The sequence below is a fragment of the Hakea prostrata genome, chromosome 8 (genome assembly GCF_041222555.1).
Source record: "Hakea prostrata isolate BN-2017 chromosome 8, UWA_Hpros_2, whole genome shotgun sequence".
Taxonomy (NCBI): Eukaryota; Viridiplantae; Streptophyta; class Magnoliopsida; order Proteales; family Proteaceae; genus Hakea; species Hakea prostrata.
This window is the reverse complement of record NC_142607.1, coordinates 37,709,844-37,733,851: the sequence shown is the minus strand read 5'-3', so window position 1 is coordinate 37,733,851 and position 24,008 is coordinate 37,709,844. Positions and strand designations below refer to the sequence as shown.

General features: G+C 38.1%; 1 protein-coding gene across 2 annotated transcripts; it reads right to left on the bottom strand.

Moving 5' to 3' along the window:
* Positions 1-1,036: 1,036 nt before the first annotated feature.
* Positions 1,037-23,363, bottom strand: LOC149007758 (LRR repeats and ubiquitin-like domain-containing protein At2g30105). 2 transcript variants are annotated; one of them, XM_089164711.1, is made up of 10 exons: positions 23,042-23,363; positions 22,849-22,943; positions 22,544-22,720; positions 20,161-20,271; positions 19,946-20,046; positions 17,729-17,866; positions 17,170-17,218; positions 16,962-17,027; positions 2,082-2,201; positions 1,037-1,992 (listed from the first exon to the last, which is right to left on the bottom strand). In XM_089164711.1, exons 1-10 carry the CDS (start codon positions 23,220-23,222, stop codon positions 1,882-1,884), a joined length of 1,149 nt encoding a protein of 382 aa, XP_089020837.1. In that variant the 5' UTR covers positions 23,223-23,363; the 3' UTR covers positions 1,037-1,881. The 2 variants fall into 2 exon arrangements, with proteins under 2 accessions (XP_089020837.1, XP_089020838.1); XM_089164712.1 differs by lacking the exons at positions 1,037-1,992; positions 2,082-2,201 and adding an exon at positions 4,318-4,680 and having other exon boundaries at positions 23,042-23,361.
* Between the last annotated feature and the right edge of the window lie 645 nt (positions 23,364-24,008).

Genomic DNA, 24,008 nt, shown 5'->3' with positions numbered 1-24,008 from the left:
TTTATTTCCTTATTTGTAAATTATTCTCCTTCTCCTATAAATATTACCTCCCTCTTAGGTCTATACACTTTATTTTCTCTTTAGTTTACTTTAGTCTTGCACTTTCTATTTTCTTTAGCTTGCTCTAGGTTTTCTCTAGTTCTTTGATTACTTTGTGGGTTCTTATTCTAGATTGAATGTTTAGGTTTTAATGTTTTGCAAGGAAGATTGAAGTTGTGTAATTTATTTGATGCAAGTGTATTTCCTTTATTTCTATCAATGCAATTTCAAGTTCAAGTTTGAGGATTCGCTTTCTCTTTAGGTCTAGCAATTGCAGATCTAGATTATTCTAGATCTGGTTGTTAGGGTTTGTTGAGATTCGAATCGTTTGTTTAAGGTTTTTTTTGGAGATTCAAAGATGCAAGTAAGTAACATTCTTCAATAATCTTCTTTCCCCCCTTCATTCCCGCTTCTATCTACCCCTCCATATTCTTAATTTAGGATTTAAAAAGCATTTATTTATTGTTCTCCCTTCCCCTTGGGTCCTTGATTAATGATGCCTATAGTCGTGCCTCTCTTTTGTTATTTACTTTTGTTATTTACTTTCTATTATTTCATTTCTGTAATTTTTTTTCTCTTTAATATCCTTTCCCCGATCGGTGGACTCTAAGCTACAGCAAAGGGTCCACGGTCAAAGTCATTATTATTATACTCCCCTTCCCTCGATCTAGAGCTGGCACTCAGATCAATTCCCTTTTCCTTTTATTTTTATTCTTCGCATTTTTTTTCTTGTCTTTTATTTATGCATTTTTTGTGTTTGCTTTATTTTTTGTTTCAATTCGATTGCATTAGATGTATGGATTATGATCATTTAATTTAGTTAATTAGTTAACAAAATTGAATCATTCCATTCTCGCATTACTATTAAGAAGTTGAATTCTAGGTGGCGTATCTCCCTGAGATCGACCCGTTAGCTACACAATATTGTGCGCTTGCGGTTCTTTTATTTTGCAAACAAGTTTTTGGTGCCGTTGCCGAGGAAATATTTGTCCATCTTATTTTTCTCATTCTTAGGTAAATCTAAGCATATAAAAATAAATAAAAATTCAAATTACTCTTCACTTGAGAGTATAAACAAAAACGTATAGTAGTCCCCATTCTACTGCAGAATCCCCAGGATTCGATTGTAGGTGGCTCCGAAGACTATACGGAACAAACAAATATGAACTTAAAGAACATCTTTGTCTGATACCTCTTGAAATGCCTAATATCAAAAACCTAGGTTGTGTGTTTGGTTTGTATTTAATAGCTAGGTAACAAAGAGAAAGAATAACAGGAAAAAGAAAAATATCTTAAAACATAAGCTGTTTTGTGATGTATGGTTTACTCACAGAAAAGGGAACAAGAAAACCTAAGATGTGAACCCCCATCACAAGATTCTCTCTAGACATGAAAGATTTCTTACGCACTACTTTGAATGCACTTTCAAGTCATTTTCACTAGCAAAAAGAACTTCAAGATCGTCAAAAGAATTTCCATCACCTTACAATCAATTAAAAATCCCTAGTCCTTTGTTTCTTTTGTTTATACCCATTTTGGGACAACCATACATAACCTAAATGCTAACAACAAATTTCATTCAGACATGTTCAAATGTTCTATGAAAACTTCTGCCTAAAAGTTCGCCTCCAAAAAAAATTCTGGCAAAAATTCCATCCTACCATTATGAACAAGACGAAGAATGTTTTCCAGTCAATAGTAGGCTCTCCAACTTTTGATGCAATTCAACAATTCACTTCATCGATAACATTTGCAGGCATCCTCTACTGGTCCCAAGTTGATGTGGAGCAATCGCATGATGCCCAATTCACTAGGTCAGCAACAATGATAGAAAAACGGCCCTCATATCGTATAGGCACGTTCAACATATTCAGCACCGAACCTGACTACCCTATCCAATTGCTTCTGAACTCTTGCAAGGCGACGCTTATCGAAATCTTGCCATCCTTCCAACTGTTGTCAATGTGATCTCACAATCAAGTGTATGAAAAAATATATATTATGATGCATTCAAACAAATTAAACAGACATAAAGCTCCCACCTGGTGAAGAATATCCGTTGTGATTTTAGTGCGACGGAGATCAAGTGCTGAGAGCTGGGTACATGACTTGAATAATGTAGAAGGGAGAGCTTTGAGCCCATTATCTCTGAGGTTCATAGTCTACACCATGCATGCAATAATTATTTACCTTATCAACCATGATGGCAGAAAATACAGTTGTATATGATCGCTCAATAATACAATCCATGAAGAATTCTCAGTAAGAAATCTGACCACACAAAATTTAACCAAGTCCAATTGGAAGAAAAGTCTGTGATCTCTCTCAAGTCTCGTACTACATCTTTGCTTTTCCAGAAAAAGACCACAAGGGCAGAGACTAGCCATGTCCCAAAATTTCTGGAAATCTGACCGTGTTTCCGGGAGGAAAGCAACAGCCCCATCCAAGGGATGATTTTAGAAGCTACTGCCCACAAAATATCTCCCACAAAAAATGAGGAAATTTTGTGAGGTTCCAACTGTAAAACCCAGCCCTAACCTTGACCCGGAAACCTTGTTATTTGTAGGTCCGATGACCCGAAGTAAAGTAAGAAGTCGCTTGGGCCATCCCAGAGGACGGGCGGCGAATCCAGAAAGGAGAGAGGTCAAGGAAAGAACGAGAAGACCGAAGGATGGACGGAGGCCCACGGTTTGAAGGCACACCAAGGTAAGCACGACGTGGCAAAACCCAGGAGGAGATCCGGACCTCAACCCGGGCGCGGCAGGGCGAGGCGGGGCCGACCAACCACCGACCAAGAGTGCGGCAAAGGGCGCCAAAGCCAACGAGTCCACCGATGCCCCAAACCCGGAACGAACCAAAGACCGCAAGCACCCGCATCCGGGGACGGACTGGAAACCCGCACAAAAGGAGCACCCCCCCCCACGCCGAGGAGAAGAGAAGAGAGGACCGGCAAACACGAAAGCCAGACACCAAGGAGAGGCAGAACAAGACAACCAGACAGCAAGCGAAGGAACAGACAAACCAGACTAACGAGGAGGACAGAGAGAAGGCCCAGACCAAACAAGACAGGCCACAACAGGCCAGAGCAGGAGACAAAGGAGGACAAGAAGCCAAGCACCAGAAGACAGAGGGAACAAAAGCAAAGACACCCCAGCGGCACAAACACAAGACCAGAGAAAAGGAACGCAAGGACGAACGAGGAAGGGAGGCCCAAGAGAAAGAGAGCACCCGAAGAGAACCACCAAAGGACAACAAAAGAGGCAGGGGAGGGGACCAGACAACCACGACAAGAGAAGAACGAGGGGGAGGGAGAGGGACCCAAAGGAAACGAGGAACCCAAGGCCAAGAACGAAGGACCGAGAAAAAGGAAGGAGGACAAACAAGAAGCAGAACAGCAAGAAACAAGAAGACCAAAAGACACAAGAAAGGCAAAGAACGAGCAACACAAAAAGAAGAGAACACCAAGAACAAGGAGAAAGACCAAAGAAGACCAAAGGAGAAGAGAGCAGGAGCAAGAGGGGAAAGGAGAGGGCGAAGCGGACAACGAAAAGGGAGCGGAGAGCCGGACACCAAGGGAGACAACAGGAGCAGAGGGGCAGGAGGAGGACCAACGGAGGGGAGAGACCGAAGACCCGGGAGCAAGGGGACAGGGCGCCAAGACCACCAACCCGGAGAGGACAGAACACGGGGGAAGGAGGGGCAAGGAGACGGGCAGGGGAAGCCGAACCAACGGAGAGGAGGAGAGCCACAAGGGAAACCAAAGGGGAGAGCCGAGCCGAGGGGGCAAGGAACGGAAGGAAGGAAGGAAAGGAGGGACGAGGAAGGAAGACGGAGAGAGAACAAGAGAAGAAGGCAGGAGACAGCGAACAAAGGGGAGAGAGGGGACAAAGGGCGGGGAGAAGGACCCAACCAAGGCAAGCCGGGAAAGACGAGAGAACCAAGAACAAAGGGAGGAGGAGGGACCAAGAAGACGGGCAGAAAAGCAGAAAGAGACAAACAAGAGAGAAAAGGAAAAGCAAGGGAAGAAGAAGGAAAGGAGGAAACAAGAAAGGGAACGAGAGAAGAGGCAGAAGAAGGGCGAAGAGGAAGAAGGAGACCACAAAAAGACCACGGGGGGGGAGCGAAGGGGAAGGGGCCAGAGAACAACAAGGAGGAAAAGGGAGAAAAAGACCAAGACGGGAGAGACGGCGGAGAGGGGGACACGGCAGCAAGGAGGCGGTGTCAGAGTGAGGGGGGGGACCGTGGGGGAGGGGGGCGGGGGGGCGGCCCAACCCTTACCTTACATTCCCATTGCAACAAATCAAGCTGAAGGAAATGACTTTCCTCACATTTTCTCACACAATCATCAAGCAACCCCAAACAGCTTCAAAAGCTTCAACTGAAATTAGGCCCTGGACCTCACCTTCTTTAGCAAGTTTACACAACTGGCATCTGCCCCATAATTTATTCATGATGGGATGAGAAAAGCAACTGAAAAAATATATACCAAGGGCAAACAACAGCAATTCCAGAATAATTTTGGAATGATATTGGCCACAAAATGTTTCTCCAATAAATGTGGCTAAATTTGTGATACAAATCCCTATCCCCACTTTGGAAGCACAACCAAACAACTCCTCACTTTTCTCCTTCCCAACCATCCTGGGAATGCAACCAAACACAATAATGAGTTTCTACTATTGACATGTATAGTAAACATCAATGAAACCAGAAATGCAGCTATGGAATGAACACCAGCAAAAGAGAAAATCAAATAGGTCTGTCAAAACAAATCTGATTAAGAGAAAACATCAATGATTTGCACCCAGCAGATGGATCTAAATATGACGGAATTTTGCTGGGCACCACAACAAAGACATGCTACTGAATCCCCAAGCATAGATGTCACAGTGTCTAGGTGAGGCGTTCGAGGAGGAAAGAAAAACAAGGCAACACCACAGCACCACCAAAGTGCCCAACACCTAGGCAACGCCTTGAAAACTATGTTCCCAACACCACCCTTGAATCCACAAGAGCCGACACACTTGAATCCAAAGACAACTGAGAAGCTCCGTCTCCCTTACACAATTGGTTGAAACGTCTGTATAATCCTTTTACAAGATTGTACAAAAGAATGCCATACTAACTGAAGACCGAAAAGAAAAGGCTGGAGTCAACCACAGAGACTTAACCAAAATCCCAACTGCGTGCTTAACCAAAATGATTGGGGAAGTTCTTGCCATGCGTACAGTATTAACCCGTCTTAGTATTTGATTTTAGTGGCCATTTTGACCATGGCTGAAACGACACCTGAAATTTTAGGAGAAATGTGGGGCAAGTGGTGATTTGGCATTGGAACCTAGGTTGGTAATGAGTGACAGTGTATGTCTCTTATTCAGCAAAATATTAAACCAAGATGAAAAGACTTAGGGAAATATCTCCTTTAAGTTCGACTACATCTACTACACAATATTGCCATACGAGCTTAGATGAGTCTCGAAACCACAATATTTGCAAATTCTGAAGAAATTTGAATCTTGGCAACAATTTTCCAACATTCCCTAATTTCAGATTTGGAACTTGGTATCATAAGGGGAAAAGTGTAATGTTTGGATTATTTTGAAATTTCAACACTTAAACCAATGGTCTTGTTCTGGTCTTTTTGGCAAAGTAACATATATTTCATATTTCGCATGTCATGTCATGTCATTTCTAGGCCCATCAAGACCAAGTATTTCTATGATCATGGCATAGTAAGACCGTGATGAAACTAAACAATTGAAACTACTAACCAAAGGCTGGACTCATAAAAGGTCCCAACAATTTAATCTCATATAAAATCCAGTAATCAAGACTTCAAACTAGACCCCACAACTTAGTAAGCCAGCTATTAAAAACTGGTTCCGAAATGAACCACGAATCAATATCGCTTTTTTTTTCCTTCTCTCAACTGGCTGGAGTTTATCATACCAACTCAAGAGAGCACTCTTGAAAGCGGATCCTAATCAATGTCTCCTTTCAAAAGGTCATACATTTTGAATTGTGCATAGAACTTGAAACAAAAATGAGATACAAAAAGAAGATAAAAAAGATTTGATTGAGTCATTAAACCAAGTGAGCTGGCTGAAAACATTAATTTAGCATGATGCCCCTAGGAAATGGTAAATAATTTTTTGCTAGAAATGGTGATCGCTGCCCCCATCAAACTTGAAAAGTACTCTCCAGATTTAGATTATGCTATTTCATTGTTCCATCTCTCTTCTCCAGTAAGAGGCCGGCACCTACACCTTAAGCCTTCCCTGGTAGCCCAAATACTTTCCACGCGGCAACTCAGTAGAAAAAAAAATTATGTGGATTGTTATCCCCAAGGTCCCCCTGTTCATATCAATTTCGGCCCAAACGGGTTTACCAATTGGCAACACAGCTTTGAAAATCAGGACAATAGAAGAAAACACAGTACAGTGCCACAGATTTGCATGGACATACTTGGTTATGCATGCTAATACATGTGGTATTCAGTTAAACTACATGCTGAAACTACATACATGGCTAATCCCTCCCTTCACCAGAGGTCTCTCTCCTTCTACTTCTCTTTCTCTAGTTTTTCTCTAATTATACACATCCTTAAATAAGATTTACCATTATTAAGGAGGTAGTAGGAACTAGCATACTGAAGATGATTGCTAGTAGGAACTAAGAACTCCTACTCTTCTATCTTGACATACTGAAATAAGAAAAAAGAGTCTCAGCTGGATTCCAATAGCTCTCCGTTTAGCCAGTGCTTAGCTCAGCTCCAAATATTGACAAGAAAAGACCACCACAGCACATCTTTCTTTCAAAAACCAGACCACACACTTTACTAATATAATAGAAGGTAAGACAAAAGCAAGGGTCACTCTGAGATGAAGGCAGGCATGCTCCGATTTTATAAGATAATATGCTACCACAGGCCACTTTGGTGACCTTGCTTGATGAGTTACGGCTAGGTGCACTCACAAACCACAGGAGGACCAAAAGCCCAGAGGAGTGAAGCTCATTTCTCTTCCAGGGTCAATAAAAATTGGGTTGGCCCATCAGAAGCTCAGCTCCTCTGGGAACAAGCTTCAGAATCAACCCAGCTTTGTAGAACAAATGAATCATCCAACAGTGTTACAGCCCCACATTTTGTTTTTAACGATGGAGAAATAGAATGGAATTCTTCACGAAGTTCAAGATAAAATGATAAAAAAAGATTCTCTATAGCCTTCTTGTTTTGAGATGGCTCTGGGCTCGACAACAGTAATAAATGACAATAAAAGTTGGCCTACTCCCAATCTAAAGCCAAAGAGCATCTTGATCAACTTACTAGCTACCATATAACTCACAAGGCTTTAACATCAAGGGATTTCTAAGGGCTTTAGAGAAATTTTCTCATGCTTCAGTCTTTACTGCTTTTCAGTTTACGGTTGGATTACCAGAAACTCTCAGTAACTTATGGAACACAAACAGATCAGAGTCTGTTTGCCTTTTCAATTGTTGGGATGCCATGATTGTCAATGACTCCTTCGCTGCATAGATGTTTCTGTTTACCTCCCCGATTTTCAGCAAAATACAAAGAGGAGTTGCATTGCTGCCCAGAAGGTAATTTTTGGGACGGATATGCCTAGATGTGTTTACCAGATGACATCTCATTATTTTGGAATGTGAATGGAAAATATAAGTTTATCAACTTTCGATCTAGCCTTTCAGATGTAAGAGAAAATATTCAATATCCATAGATGGAACCAGCTTTTAGGGCAAAACTAAGGTTCTTTAAAACGTTCAGGTGAGGCTTCTAGGGTATTCTTGCGATCAAACTTGGATCAAACGTAGGGTTGTGTGCCTATGTTATGCACATCAAGTGTGGGGAATTTCTAAAGGTTAATTAGGGAGATAAGGAAGTTCAAATTCTAGGGTTAGGCTATTTGTTTTAAGGATCAGATCGGTGTAGGCCTGATGGAAAGAACTGCCCTTTGGGTTGCGCTTTGGATCAAGTGCTAATATAGGTTAGGGGGATGGGGGGCTGTAATTTGGTAAGGTTTTGACGGTGGAATAGGGAGATATGGGATTTCGGGTTTGCGACAATGGAGAAGAGATCAAATGGAGTAGGGTTTCAAATAGAAATAAAAGCGGAAGAGGAAAAGGGGATGGGGGTAGCTGGCTGCCACTTGGATGCTGGAGCCCTGAATGATGCTGTGGAGGAGCCAGAATGGATTGAATGCAGGCTAGAATCCACAGCCAAGAGGATCCTTACTTGTCTTTACAAGAAACTTACACCCATGAACTTAGGAGATTCCTTGCCAGGGCCAGAATACTATTCTTGATGGAACAGCAGAGAAAAAACATCAAAAGGGCTGAACAGCTTGAATTTTTTTTTTTTTTTTACATGAACTGGTATATTATCCACAATGGTGTGCTACCTATAGACTTACTACAATAGACAAAATTCTAACAAAAATAGAACTCCTATGTGAACTTGATCTATGTTTCTAACTAACTAAGAACTGAAATTATAAACTTTAAAAATCGAAGTTCTAATTAGACCAGAACTGACTAGGGTATTATAACTGCACCCATATTAGAATCCCATCATGGGTTTACTAATAATAATCCTAATTGTATCAAATAAATAAAAGCTGGGCAGAATTACCATACTACCCTTACACAGCCAAAATTAACGAGTACTGAGAGCCCAAAAAACTAAGTAAAGCTGCCATGCTCCTTGTGTAGTGCTGCTGTGCAGCAAACCTAGGGTATCCCTTGAGCCCCGGCCTTCCACTCTTCCAGTTAGGGGACTTACTTCACCTTTCCAGAGAATAATTTTGCTACCCTAATGACCTGATGGTTAGGCAGTTCCCCCCTAGAATGATCTGGAGTCCGAACATTATTGATTTAGGTGACAAATTGTTCAGTACCATCTCACCTAAAAGCTAAAACTGTTAGAAAAGGGTGGCATAAATGTATCAACAGTCCCTTGCAGGTAGAGGCAAAAATCACATGTCCTTGCATGTGCCAAGATCACATGGCACCTAGGAAGAAGACATGTCAGGAATAAAAAGACATTTCCATGGATTTCCCAATGGTTGAACACATGATCTCCCTACTCCAGAACCATATTTGATACCATTTCACCTAAAAACTCAAATTGATAAGGAGGGCAGCATAAATGTGTATATCATCAAAAACCAGTAAAAGAATAACTGTCCATGTATAAAGTAGCATTCTTATACCATGGAACCCATCTAAACTGGAGACGAATATGTCTTCAGCTTATAGTTGTTGCATTATGTTTAATGTTATAGTTTTTCACGCTATTTACAGATTCAATGTTCAGGGTCAGGCCTTGCCGCAACGATTAGTGGACCATAGTTGTAGCCTGTGATCAAGGCATCAGAACAGTCCCTCAGCAAATATAGTCGGAGTAGGGGAGTATAGGAAAATGGTCCAACCCCCCCCCGGCGGGGGTAGTCCACTTGTGCAGAAGCCTTCAACACCACGATTGCCCTTTTTTAGTGTAGAATGATATCTCGATGTGGCAATCATTAATATTATCATGCTACTAGCATGGTTAATCCTACCCTTGCACTAGCATGAACTCATGGATCCCTTTTCCATCTTTTCATAATCATCTTCCTCAGTAAACAACACACAAAAGCAGGAGCTAATCTATACAAGATATAAATGCCATTTAGGTAGGTGATGAGCTCATTTATGTGTGAAATCTTAGGGCATAAAGCATGCATTTTATACACTTAGAGTGGAGTTACCTTGGGTTTTATGTTGTTTTTTAGATTTTAGGACTTTTCAAGATTTAAGCAAATATTTGGAGTTTTGGGCTTGAATCGTGCTATTTTACACGTCAAGAAGTCCATTTAAATTCTCAAATGCAAAAATGGGCCTGATCTGGAGCATGATGGGCTAGAGATGTGTGATTATGGGCCAACTCCGAAATATTGAAGAGATAAAGAAGGCAAATTTGATCTACAACTGCGATTTTAAATCAAATCTACAGAGATATTATTGAGAGAGTCCAAATGGAAAAGAGTCCTTGCATACCTCAATAGCTTATTTCCTATCTTGGATTTAATTAAAGAAAGAAAAAGAGGAAAAAGAATTATATTCAAAAAGAAAAAGAGGAAAAATCCCGTTTTTGAATGCCTCTGTCCAGTTTCGATCAAACCCTTCATCGAACGGTCATCCGATGTCCTATTTTGCTGATTTTTGGAGGAGAGCTTCACTACTACTTTTTTTTCCTTTTTATTTTTATTGTTCACATTTTTTTTCCTATCTTTTATTTATGCATTGATTGTGTTTAATTTATTTTTCGTTTCAATTCGATTGCATTAGACGTATAGATTAGGATCATTTAGTTTAGTTAATTAGTTAACAAAAATTGAATCATTTCACTCTCGCATTACTATTAAGAAGTTGAATTATAAGTGGCATATCTCCTTGAGATCGACCCGTTAGCTACACGATACCGTGCGCTTGCGGTTACTTTTAAATTTCAAAAACAAGTTTTTGGCGCCGTTGCCAGGGAGGTATTAGTCCACTTTATTTTTCTAATTCTTAGGTAAATCGAAGTGTTTTAAAATAAATAAATAAATAAAAATTCAAAGATATTACTCTTAACTTGAGTAGAAACAAAAACGTATAGTAGTCCCAACTCTACTGTAGAATCCCCAGGATTCGATTGTAGGTGGCTCCGAAGACTATACGGATTCCCTTGCTGTCAAACCTATACAACGCTCAACTATACGACAACCTTACAGCTTTGGAATCATTGTTTCAATCTTTGTGATGGGAAATTCACTACTTTCCTTTTGTTTTTGTTATTTTCTTTTCTTTTATTCTTTAGTTAATTTATTTTTATATAAAAATAAAATAAAAATAAAAAAAATCTCATTCTTTCATAAGAGCCATTAATTGCATTATGGAGTTAAGTGCATGTGTGTCTGGACTCGTGATTCTACAAATAGAATTGTCCGAGTGTCTAACTTGACCATGGAAGGTCTACCTCCACCACCTCCACCTAAGAGTCTTAGGGATAGATTTTATCCAACCCGATTTGCACAACCTTCCTGTATACGTTTACCTGAAGTGAGTTCAAATCTCATAATCTGTCTATGTTACCCCAATTTCATGGGTTACCTGATCAAGATGCATATTTGTTTCTTAGGGAGTTTGAGGAGGTTTGTGTCCTTATGAAGGTACAACAACTCACTGATGATGCCGTAAGACTACGGTTCATTACATTTGCATTAAGGGATCAAGCTAAAAAGTGGCTTTATAGCTTACCTAGGGATAGCATTATCACATGGGAACAATTCATTGTCCTATTCTTGAAGAAATTATTTCCTTTCTCTAAGACGAATAAAATAAGAAATGATATTCTTCAATTTCGTCAAAAACCCAATGAGTCCTTTGCTAAGGTAATGAAGAGATTTCAAAGCCTTCTCCAAGAATGCCCTCACCATGGTATAGAATTATGGCATTTATGCCAAATAATTTATGAGGGTATCGATTACCAAACAAAGCAACTTTTGAAATCTATGTGCCCCACAAGATTTACATCATTCACTGATGATTCCGAAGATTGGGAATTTCTTTTAGACCTAGCAGATAAAACTAGAGAATGGGAGTCAACCCAAGAATTTGAAAGGACTAGTAGGGGATATTTTGTTGATAGCCAAGTTCATAAGGAAGTACAACTAGATAATCTTTTGAAAAGTTAGAGACTTTGGTAATTAAAGCTGCACCACCACCACCTAGTCAAGCACATTTTAGTGACAAATCTATTGCTATGTGTGCATGGTGTCAATCTCCTACACATATAATTGAGGAATGTCCTAGCTATTTTGGAGGCCAACATGAGAATGTCAGTGCGATATTTCCAAACCCATACAGTAACACGTACAATCTTGGGGGGAAGAATCATCCTAACTTTTCATGGTCTCAAGGGCAAAACCAAAATGGATTAAGCAATTATTCCACACAAAATCACTTTGGTGCCCCTCAAAAGCAAAATGCCTAATTTTCTCATAATCCAAATGTCCAGTTCCCTCAAGCCCCAAATTTCTAGAATGTCAATTTAGCTAGACCTATCAATCCACCTATTGTGCCTCATATGCCTCACATTGCACAAAATCAATCATCACCTGGTTTCAACAGAGGTAACAATCCAGAGTTTTCTCGTCTCTCTTCCTTAGAGAAGAATATGTAAGTACTTTCCAGCACCTTCATGACTTCTATGCATAATATGGAAAAACAAATTTCCACTCTTTCAAGTGCTTTGTCAAAGAGAAAAAGGTAAAATGCCTAGCCAACTTGAGTTAAATCCTAGGATTCAGATTCAACAAAGACCACAAAATCAAGTCAACCAAGTTGAATCCTCCCATTCTTCTTTAGCTTCAATTAATTCTGTGTCTGCATTGAGAAGTGGGAAAGGGTATTTAACAGGTGAGTCACATATTAATGAAAAGAGCGAGATTAGTGACCACTGTGATGAGGAGAATGTTCAAGTATCTCCTAATAAAAGTTTGTCTGAGGAACTCATAGAAGTTGAGGATGAGCCAGTTGCTTTAGTAGTACCTAAGTTTGGTGAACCACTATTAGAAACTATAAGAAAAGATCAAATTTCAAATGAGAGTCCTTATGTTCCTAAGGCTCCTTATCCTAGTCGTCTAGTTAATAAGAAGAAGACTGCAACTATGGAGAAAATTTTTGATGTCTTCAAAAAGATAGAAGTGAATATCCCTCTTTTGGATGCTATATCCCAGATCCCCGCCTATGCAAAAGTGTTGAAAGATTTATGCACTCATAAAAGAATCACTAGCATTCCCAAAAAGGCGTTCTTGGCAGGTAACATTAGTTCCATACTTACTCAACCTGTAGCAGCCAAGTATAAGGATCCAGGGAGCCCTACCATAGCTTGTGTCATAGGCAATACACACATTGAACATGTTTTACTTGATCTTGGTGCAAGTGTGAATCTTTTGCCTTACCATGTTTATAAGCAACTAGGATTGGGAGAATTGAAAGCAACTAGAACTACTCTTCAGTTGGCAGATAGGTCAATTAAAATTCCTAAAGGGATGGTTGAAGATGTTTTACTGAAAGTGGGAGAATTTCTTTTTCCAGTTGATTTCATTGTGCTAGATACTAAACCTTTTTCAATCAAGGATGAAATCCCAATAATTTTAGGAAGACCATTTTTGGCTACTAGTAATGCATTAATCAATTGTCGAAATGGCCTCTTACGGTTATCTTTTGGAAATCAAACTGTAGAGTTTAATATGTTCAGGATAGGGAAACAACCACAAATAGAAGAAGAGATCAATATGCTTGAGGAATCTTTTGATTTTCCTAATGATGTGATTACCAAAACTTTGAGATTGATTTTGATTCTGAATTTCAAGAATGTATGGATATGTTGGATGATGATAGTGAAACTTTCTTTTCTGAAGTCCTAAATTTTCACACACCTTTGGAGCTTATTAAACCTCTATCCATCTCCATCTCCATTCCCAAGCCCTCAATATTTGAACCCCCTAAGCTAGAATTGAAAGAGTTGCCTTCTAATTTGAAGTATGCTTTCCTAGGACAAGATAATCATCTTCCTGTCATTGTTATCTCTGATTTAACTTCTAACAAAGCAGAAGAGTTGATCACACTGTTGAATGATAATAAAGAAGCATTGGGTTGGTTTGTCATTCATATCAAAGGTCTAAGCTCTTCCATTGAACAACATCATATTCATCTTATGAAAGATGCAAAACCTTCTAGAGAACCTCAACATATGATGAGAATTTTCTTTAACATTGTGAATGTTTTTCTTGAGATCTTTAGAGATGATTTTTCGATTCACGGTTTTTCTTATTTGGAGTGTCTTCCCCATCATACATTGCTATTGAAGATAAGACAAAAGCTTCCCATGATAAACACATCTTGATTGAAAGGTATACCCCTCTTTTGCCTTGCCCTTATTCTTCTTTTCATCATGCATTGAGGACATTGCATTACTTAAGTGTGGGGGGGGGGGTATAGCTTCGTTGTAGATTTTAACTTTGACTTTTGGTTAGTATACATATTCTTTCAATTGCTATGATATGTGAAATGAGAGTGATTTTGGTACCCATTGTGAACACATAAAAACCCTATTGAGAGGAAGGTAACTTGTATATATGGGATAGATAGAACTTTCCTTAGAAAAATAAAAGGCCCTTAACTTAAGGCGTTGGACCATCTATGAGTTTTGTGGGTCCTTGTTTCTTTGGCTAGAAGTTGAGATCAATTTTGTGTATGGCATATGACAAAAAAAAAAAAAAAAAAAAAAAAAGAGAAAAAAAGAGAAAAGAAAAGAAAAGAAGAAGAGTAGAAAGTAAAAGTTGAATTCCTTGGACTAGACAAGGCACTCCGACTCAGGAATCGAGGTGACTTGATTGAAACTCTTAGGAAGGAGATTATTGAAAAGAACTCTCGCATCACTATCTATGTGGGCATATGCAAAGCAAAGCTACAAAGTAATTTGGGTTTCTGGTGTTTGCTCCACCATGTCATTCAAGCCAACCGTAGTGGAGTAATGTAAAGTTCACTACTCAAAAGAAAAGAGAGAGATAAATACAAGTGTCATCAAAGCCTTGGTAAAATTGTTCGGTCAAAAATACTTCAAAACCTTAGTCCTTGGTCCCCTTACTTTATGAGTGGTTTTGCTTAAAGGAGAGGTGTACTTGAAAGATATAAGGTGAGTCTTTGATTAAGATATATGCTAAGTCTCAAGAATCAATATGGGGTAATAAAGTTCAAGTGTGGGGGATTTTAAATCAATGGTGAGAAAAAAAAATTGTCATAGTTATTGATCCTGTATGAGTACTTACCAATTGTTAGAGTTGGAATTTGCAATGTTTTATTTTGAGCTAAAATTGGAATTTTGGATGAACATTCACTGCAAACATCCACGAGACAAAACTCGTCCTCTAGGGGTAACCTAGTGGTTTAAAGGCCTGTTGCACATGCTAAGTGTAACCGTGATTCCTACGAAAGTGAGTTAGGATTTATTTTGTTGCACTAGTTTCTTACCTGCATTTGTATTTTTCTTTAATTTTTGCTTGAGGACAAGCTTAATCTAAGTGTGGGGGAATCTGATGAGCACATTTATGTGTGAAATCTTAGGGCATAAAGCATGCATTTTATACACTTAGAGAGGAGTCCTTGGGTTTTATGTTGTTTTTGCAGATTTTAGGACTTTTCAAGATTTAAGCAAATATTTGGAGTTTTGGGCTTGAATCATGTTATTTTACACGTCAAGAATTCCATTCAAATTCTCAAATGCGAAAATGGGCCTGATCTGGAGCATGATGGGCTAGAGATGTGTGATTATGGGCCAACTCCGAAATATTGAAGAGATAAAGAAGGCAAATTTGATCTACGGCTGCGATTTTAAATCAAATCTACAGAGATATTATTGAGAGAGTCCAAATGGAAAAGAGTCCTTGCATACCCCTCAATATCTTATTTCCTATCTTGGATTTAATTAAAAGAAAGAAAAAGAGGAAAAAGAATTATATTTAGAAAGAAAAAGAGGAAAAATCCCGTTTTTGAATGCCTCTGTCCAGTTTCGATCAAATCCTTCATCGAACGGTCATCCGATGTCCGATCGTGCTGATTTTTGGAGGAGAGCTTCATGTCTACTTAAACCTCAAATCCAACGGTGGAATTATGCATCTGATCTCTCTAAGTTGGTGCGATTACTACGTCAAAACCCTAATTGGCTGAGTCAGATAAAAACCCTGAGTTTTATTCAAATTCAGCCGTGCTTCATATCTCATGTAAACTCTATAAAAGGAGAGCATACTCCATCAAAGGAGAACATGTTCTAGAGCTTAGTAGAAGCATTCTTTCTTCTCTCTTCAGTTTATTTAGGTTTTCTCTAGTTTTCTTTGCTTGCATTAGTGAGATTTAAATTTCTAGATTCAATGTTTATAGGTTTAATTTTTTTATGTAATGCAATTCAAGTTCAAGCTTCAAGTTCAAGTTTCAATTTTTTTAGATTCGTTTTTCTCTGGGTCTAACAATTGCAGATTTAGATCATTCTAGATCTAGATCTGGTTGTTAGGGTTGGTTGAGATTCGAATCGTTTGTTCAATTCGCAAGTAAGTAACCTTCTTTATTAATCTTCTCTCCTCCCTCCATTCCCGCTTCTATCTACCCCTCCATTTACTTTCTGCAATTTACTTTCAGCATTATTTATTGTTCTCCCTTCCCCTGGATCCTTGATCAGAGATACCTACAGTCGTGCCTCTCTTTGGTTAAGGCTTCCTTTTCCTTTTATTGCTTTGTTTATTGCTTTGTTATTTACTTTTTGTTATTTACGTTTTGCCTATTCATTCATCATCTCGGACCACATAACCGGAGCAAGCCTACAGTCGTGCCTCTGCTTCTGGTGACGGGTGGTGTTGCATCTGCATTTTAGATATGAACTAAATTTTACTGATTGCTCTAACATACTAACTGGTTTTACTTTTTTTTTCCTTTTTATTTTTATTGTTCGTATATTTTTTTCTTTTTCCTGTCTTTTATTTATGCATTGATTATGTTTAATTTATTTTTCGTTTCAATTCGATTGCATTAGACATATAGATTAGGATCGTTTAGTTTAGTTAATTAGTTAACAAAAATTGAATCATTCCACTCTTGCATTACTATTAAGAAGTTGAATTATAAGTGGCATATCTCCTTGAGATCGACCCGTTAGTTACACGATACCATGCGCTTGCGGTTACTTTTAAAATTCACAGACAGTAGGAACGGCTTACACTATCTATATCTATATAGTTTCCACTAAGATGGAAATAGGAACCCTTGAGGGACCAAAAGGAAAAGAAAACAAAGAAAAACAGAAATCAGTAGAGAATAGGAAGACATACTTTGAGTTTGTGTAAATCTCCAATTGTCTCAGGCAGCCCCACTAGAAGGTTCGATGAAAGATCAATCTGCAGTACACCAGAACCCCTCTAACATGTAAGACTACACCTCTTCTGGAATATAAAAAATTAGCTTACAACTGCAAGAGCCTGAAACTAAAAGGAACATTAAAGTTACAAACTGTCAAAATCTTGAACAACATAATATCACCTGAATTAGAGATCTGCAGTTTCCTATACTTGAAGGCACAGAGCTTAACCTTCCAATGCACAAAAAATAATGTCAAATAATGTCACAAAAAATAAATATATAAAAGATATGGTTGCCATTGAAAGCTTAAATCGAACAATTCGTAGTCTTAACTTAGACCTTAAGCCTAGGATGATTTACTAAATTACTATGAGTCACAGGACACCTAAAATCATTGTGAAAAGTGAAAACTCATGGTATGTTTGTTACTAGCACAACATATAAAACAGACAAGTCCTGTATTGAAGTCTTCTTTCAAATGAAGTGGAGAAGAAAAAGCAATTTCAACATGAAACGTAAAACCATACGCCTCATGAAAATTTATACATAAAAAAAGGAAGTCTACAAGCCGTGGGTTGTGGGTATTGGTGCAATGCAAGCTTTCTACATGAAAAAGTTCCAAGTGTCAATTTAACTGTGCCTAAATGAGTTAAGAACATAACCTACACTAAGAGCAAAAATAGCAATAGCGCACAAAGAAAATTAAAATAAATCAATTACATATGAAGGAAAATGGTACCTATTGTTGCTTGCGAATAAAAATTCAAGTTGAGTAAGAAGTTCTATTTCAATTGGCAAGCTTGTCAACTTGTTATTAGCAATATCAAGTCGCATAAGAGAAGTCAAAGCACCCAATGAAGATGGCAAATTGGTTAAACTGCAGAGATAAAACAATGCCAAATGTTAGTCCACAATTATGTATAAATTAACAAGAAATGCACAATCATATGGTGCCCAACACCTTAAGCTTCATAGTAACCAAACAAGGTATCAAAGAATAATCTATTATTTTCCATGTGCTTTGATACTTTGCCAGAAGAGCACAAAGATCACAAACAAATGGTGATAAGCAAAGTATATTGGACTACTATCAACTAAAGATCAAGAGACATAATTCTTGTAGTATACTGATGGCTCAAAAGTGTGAATCGCTCTCAAGAAGAATTTCTTTTCAGGAAATAACTAGGTTAATTAATCAAGGCTCCATTTGTGGGGACCTAGGTGGGGTGGAAAAATGCTAATGTGGCACCTCAAAATTACATCCCAGCCTTGTTTAGTTAATTTAAGATGGTGAAGTCACAAAAGCTTAACCGAAAAGGAAAAAAAAAGTCACAAAGGCTAGCGGATCAATGATTCAATACAAATTGCTTTGTCTAATGATGTAGCAATTCAAATCCCACCCCTATTCTATCCAACTCCTACCAAATCACGCGAACTTTGGTTACCAAACTCAACATTTCCAGCCCAACTCACCATTAGAATTCATTGAAACCTAATCCACTGCACCCCCATGTCCTACACTTGATCCACCTTGCCTCCATTCAACCATCATAAACCCTGGTTTTCCCAACACGAAGTCCTGAGGTTAATTGGCTCCTAGTTGATCCATCTCGATATATGGCTACAACAACATCATAAGTTTTATGTGGTTCCATCATGAACATCTCAATCTAAACACTTGCAGCCCTGCAGCGATGTAAATCTACCACTATGCACCTGGTCCAAATTCTTTTTTATTCAAACCCATTGATTTCTATCCCATATAGAGGTACTGTCCAGCAGAAATCAGGTGGATTTACTTCCAAGGCTAATAAAGGACGCCAATCAGTCATTCACCACCCCTGCCCCCCCCCAAAAAAAAGGGAGGAAGTCTATCAGTTATTTAAGGAGATAAAGGGTTATTGATTAGTTTTATGTAGAAATGTCATTATCGGCTAGCTTCTCATTAATGGTTTATATTTTCTAGAACTGAAGTGATCAAGAAGCCCCAACCAGGTAGCTGGTGAAAACAAATTAAGACTCAACCACAAATATGTGGAGGACTCTTACAGCTGTTATAATTAGATAGGTTTCTTTATGGATTTGTTTCTATTTTGGCTTTATTAGTTATCTGAAATTAGAACCATAGTTACATTAAATTTCCTACATAAATTATGATTTCTATTGGGGCCTTTTTTTCCCCAGGTATATTTGAAATAGCCATTAGCAAAGACAATACATGTTCCAAATTTTCTTCCATGAAGCTGAGAACTGGATGAGAGGCCCAGGTGAGAGTGAGAAGCTAAATCCAGTTATCATATTCCTATCTGCTAGTTCTTTGATTGATTTTTGAGTGTGGAGTTGATATCAAGATTTGCTGATCGATTGAGACCATTCATAGGTGTACTTGAATTATGGAGAATAATTTCTCCATAAGATGATATCCTGAGGTTGTTTTGCTTTGTCAAATACAACCTTCCATTATGCACTTGAATTGTCTCATTAAAGCAGAGCCTGAAGAAGGCCCACTGAGGTAGGCTTCACTGAGAGAGAATTAGAGAATAGGAAGGAGATGGCAAAGGGGAAAAATCACTCTCACAACTCACGCTGGATTTTCTCTACTAACTTCAGTATTCAATAGCTGAAATAGGAAACTGTACTACTAGGCTAATGCTGAGAAAAAGAAACAACTGACAAGATATTCTACGTAATCTACCCAAAAATAGTTATAATACTTAAAAGTAAAGAAATACTAATGTTACTGTTTCCAGCCTTTTCTAGACCAGAATTCTGGTTTAGGCCTAGCCAAGGTTACTGCATTACTGATGCATTTCAGATATTGACAACTAGGATAGATCCTATTCAGATAAAACACTTGCATTAACTGAATTTCTCAACACATCAATATTAGTTATCTGAAGCTTGTTCTGCCTATGATATAGATCAAGAAATACCATAGAAAAGGGGAACCACTTACCGATTTTGGTTGAGAGACAGAACTGTCAAAGACTTCAGAGATGTAATACCTTCCCAGCTAATGCAATTGTCTGAAATATCATTTGCAGTCAAGAACAGACTCTACATGGATGGTTAAGAGCCCAAATGGCAAAGAATCACAATTGCAGTCAGAAGTGTTTTAACGCTGCAAATATATGAGCCAAATTAGAAATTGAGAACTCGCAGAAAAGTCACCTGTGTAGACCTCAAATTGCCAATTTTAACTGATATTTCATCAATAGAATTGTAGCTGAGATTCAACATTCTTACAGAAGGTCCACAAGCCCACACTTCATCCGGTATAGTCTACCAAATCCAGTTATTAAAGAAAAGGAATAAGATTTGACAGAATTGAGGAAAACACCACAATCAAAGCATAGTTGCCATGCTAAAATCAACATATAAGCCATATAAATGCAAAATAACATAAAAGAAAGCATGGAAAATTATACAAACATATTCATTAGAAATGAAGCAATAAACGAATCAATATGAGCTGCAACAAACTTATATAATAATACAACAAGACGCCTTGTTCCAAGGCTACACGGTTTCTTGTCTTCCAATCAACTCTATTTGAGGCTATACTAGATATAAGGTCTAAGCTATGGATATCCTTTCTCACCAATTCTCTTAAGGTTATCTTAGGTCTGCCCCTAGCCCTTCTTATTCTTTCAATATGGATTAAATCGCTTCTCTGTATAAGGGGCATTTACAAACCTGTGCCACCTGAAAGGACTTTCTCCTAGCTTATCATTTTTCAAAGCTACTCCTAGGAATACGATCATTCCTTATCTTATCCTTCCTAGATTGTCAATCCATCTTAACATCCTTACTTTTTCTACATTGTGTTTATCTATATAATGCTTCTTAACAGCCCAACACTCTACACCATATATATCAAAGTTGGTTGCATACCGGTCCTATAGAATTTTTCTTAGAGTTCTAAGATCCAAGACGCACGTCTCCACTTTGTCCACCCTATTTTAATTCTCTGGGAAACATCATCCTCTATACCGCCTATTTTTATTTATGGTTGAGCCAAGGTACCTAAAATTATGGCTTTGCAAAATCTCCTTCTCATCAAGTTTCACCACCTCATCATCCACCCTATCATAACCAAAGTTACACACTACGTATTTCATCTTCGTTTTACTTACTTTAAAACCTTTTGATTCTAAAATTGTTCTCCGTGATTCTAACTTGGTATTAATCCTTATTTGTGTCTCATCTATCAAAACTAATATCATTAGCAAAAAGCATACACCAAGGAATTTCATCTTGAATATCTTTGGTTAGTTTATCCGTTATGAGTGGAAATAAGTATGGGCTTAAAACTGATCCTTGATGTAGTCTAACTATAATGGGGAATTCACCACCTTGTCCCCCCCCCCAACCATTCTTATACTTCCTTTTTGGATTACTCCCACCATTCTTACATTTGTCAATAGACAATCATACATATCTTTAACTATGTCCACATATTTACTTGCAACACATGAATTGGCCTTGAGAAAACACCCTAAAATGACAAAGCAGGTAATCATCTATATACTAAAGAATTTTCTATGTTGTAGTTGAACAATACTGGCATTCTAAATATTCCTCCATGCATTGTCCTTTAGGAGAAAAAAACACCCTAAAAAAATGCACAATTGAGCAACAATACAGGTTATTACTCAAGAACTTTCTATGTTGTACTCCAGCAATACTGCCCTACAAAATACTGTAAATTGGTGTACCCAGTAACAATTTCCATATCAGCATGCCAAGAAACACAATCTCAGTAGTCTAAATCACAATAACCAATAAAAAAGGGTGTGACCATGGTACAAGGCTCTTTCCAACTGCACCAAGGCCAGCCTCTTATGTCTTATATGATGCATTTACATAGTAACAATATCTATAACCTATATTCTGAAGAATTTTTATATGATGCAGCTATACTTTATCTCAAATCACACATGAGGAAGAGAAAGAAAATATAAATAACCACAAAGCCCCCACCCCTGACTATGCCACCAAGCGGACCAAGACATCCAAGGTCACCAAGGCAGTCGCCTTGCTTGCCTTCAAGGCAAATTGTCAACTCGGCAAAAAATCCACTTTAACAACTATGATGAAAAGTATATTGCCACAAACTAAAAAAGAAGAAAGGTTGAAATATTTTATGCACAAAGAGCTACTGTATGCACCAGTAGAATTGCAAATGATAAGATCTCTTGTTATTGTGGACAAGCTTATTTGCTTCTACAAGATGTAATATTCCTGGGTGCCTTCTAGGCAAATATAGAAACACAGCAGTAACCAATTCGAGAGGAAATCACAAAATTTGTTCGACGAGGTTGAAAGTGAAATAAATAAACATTTCAATGCTCCTAGCAGCTACCACTTTAATCTGCGGTGTTGAGTTAGCGCAACGTTCTATTTGGCCAGACTAAGAATAAATCAGGAATTTCGGAACAAACAAAGCCATCATGAAACATAAGACTTAGTTGCAAGCCAACCAATAAAGATCATAAAAGAATAATCTCCTAACAGAAGAAAAATCAGTGACAGACCAAGGAAATGCATATACCCTCAAATAAGATTTTGCCAAAGCAACAACTCCTGAGAGTTTCCAGCGTTTTATTTGGGTGCTTTCAATGACTGTCTTCGGTGCCAACATCCTATCCTTATCATCCCCGTTCTTATCTTTTGTCGTTGGAGCCAGGACGAGCCGATCTGAAGAAGCTTCTTTAGTGATAGGCCCACCCTTTAATCGAAAGAAACGTAAACAATTTAGAAGTTCTGGATTAACGTTCCAAATTAGGAACGAAATATAAAAGACTGAAAGAAACATAATCAAAATCTGCAAAAATTTATGCAAGAAAGAAGAATTACCCCTTGGTGTAAACCCTCAGGAGCAATCAGCATGAGCTTCGATCCATTAGTAAGTTCTGAATCCTTCAACGTCATTGAGTCCACCAGAGTCTTCCCTGGCGTAGCAGCAAGAGCGACAATAGGGTTTGAGAAATTGACAGAAGAAGTTAACAACCAGAGGTAAGCAGTGATAGGAAGAGACGGTGGTGCCTGCCTTTGCAGATGAGTATTTGTCTTCTTGGAAGGACATCGGTGATCGATTGAATAAGAGATTTCAAGTCTTTAATGGTGGATTCAGGGTTGACGGAGAGACGGATAGTTTCCTTCTTGAATTTCACTTGGATGGCGATCATCGAAGGAGAAGGATCAACAGAAACACCACTATTCAATTCCATCGTTTCTTCTGTTTTCTCTCTCTATTCAATTCCTCTGGTTACTGATGCAGAACTGCAAGAAATTTCAAGCTATCTTTTTCCAAGCAAACCGCGCGAAATGTTAAATATGATTATTTTATCTCTAATATTAAATGTAAGGTTAATATTAGAGATGGATAAATAAAAATTATCTAAAACTATGAAAATATGATTATTTTATCCAATTAAAGATTTGTTACATTTGTAGTTTTATATAATATATATAATAGTATAGTATGAGTAAAAAAGAGTAAGGATATTTTTGATTTACCAAATGTATTAAACATAAATAGATGGACAAATTTGTCCTTATAAGAAAGCTAAATTCTTTATTTTATTACGTTGTGGGTAGTATTTTTATATAGGCAATGGAATAATTTATCCAATGAAAGATTTCCTACAACTTAGACTTCGTACTCTTTTGTTCACTAAAACCTAGCGAGATGGCTGCAAGAACAACGGAAGGAAACCTAATGAAGGAGGTTTCGATGGAAGAAATGGATTAATTGCAATGGAGCAACAAGAAAATTAAAAGAGAAAGATCGATTACTTTAGAAGCACAATCCATCACAAGCTCTCGGCGATCTTTTGTGGATACAGTGATAAAATTGAGTCATTCCCATGAGAAGATTGATGAAGAGATGGAGGAGGGAGGAGGCTTTGATTAGGATGGATTTGCACTAGATGTTGATTCTGATTGAGAAACAGACAATGAAGAGACAAAAGAAATTTTCTCTGAAGAAGAAGAGAGGTATTGCCCTATAACTT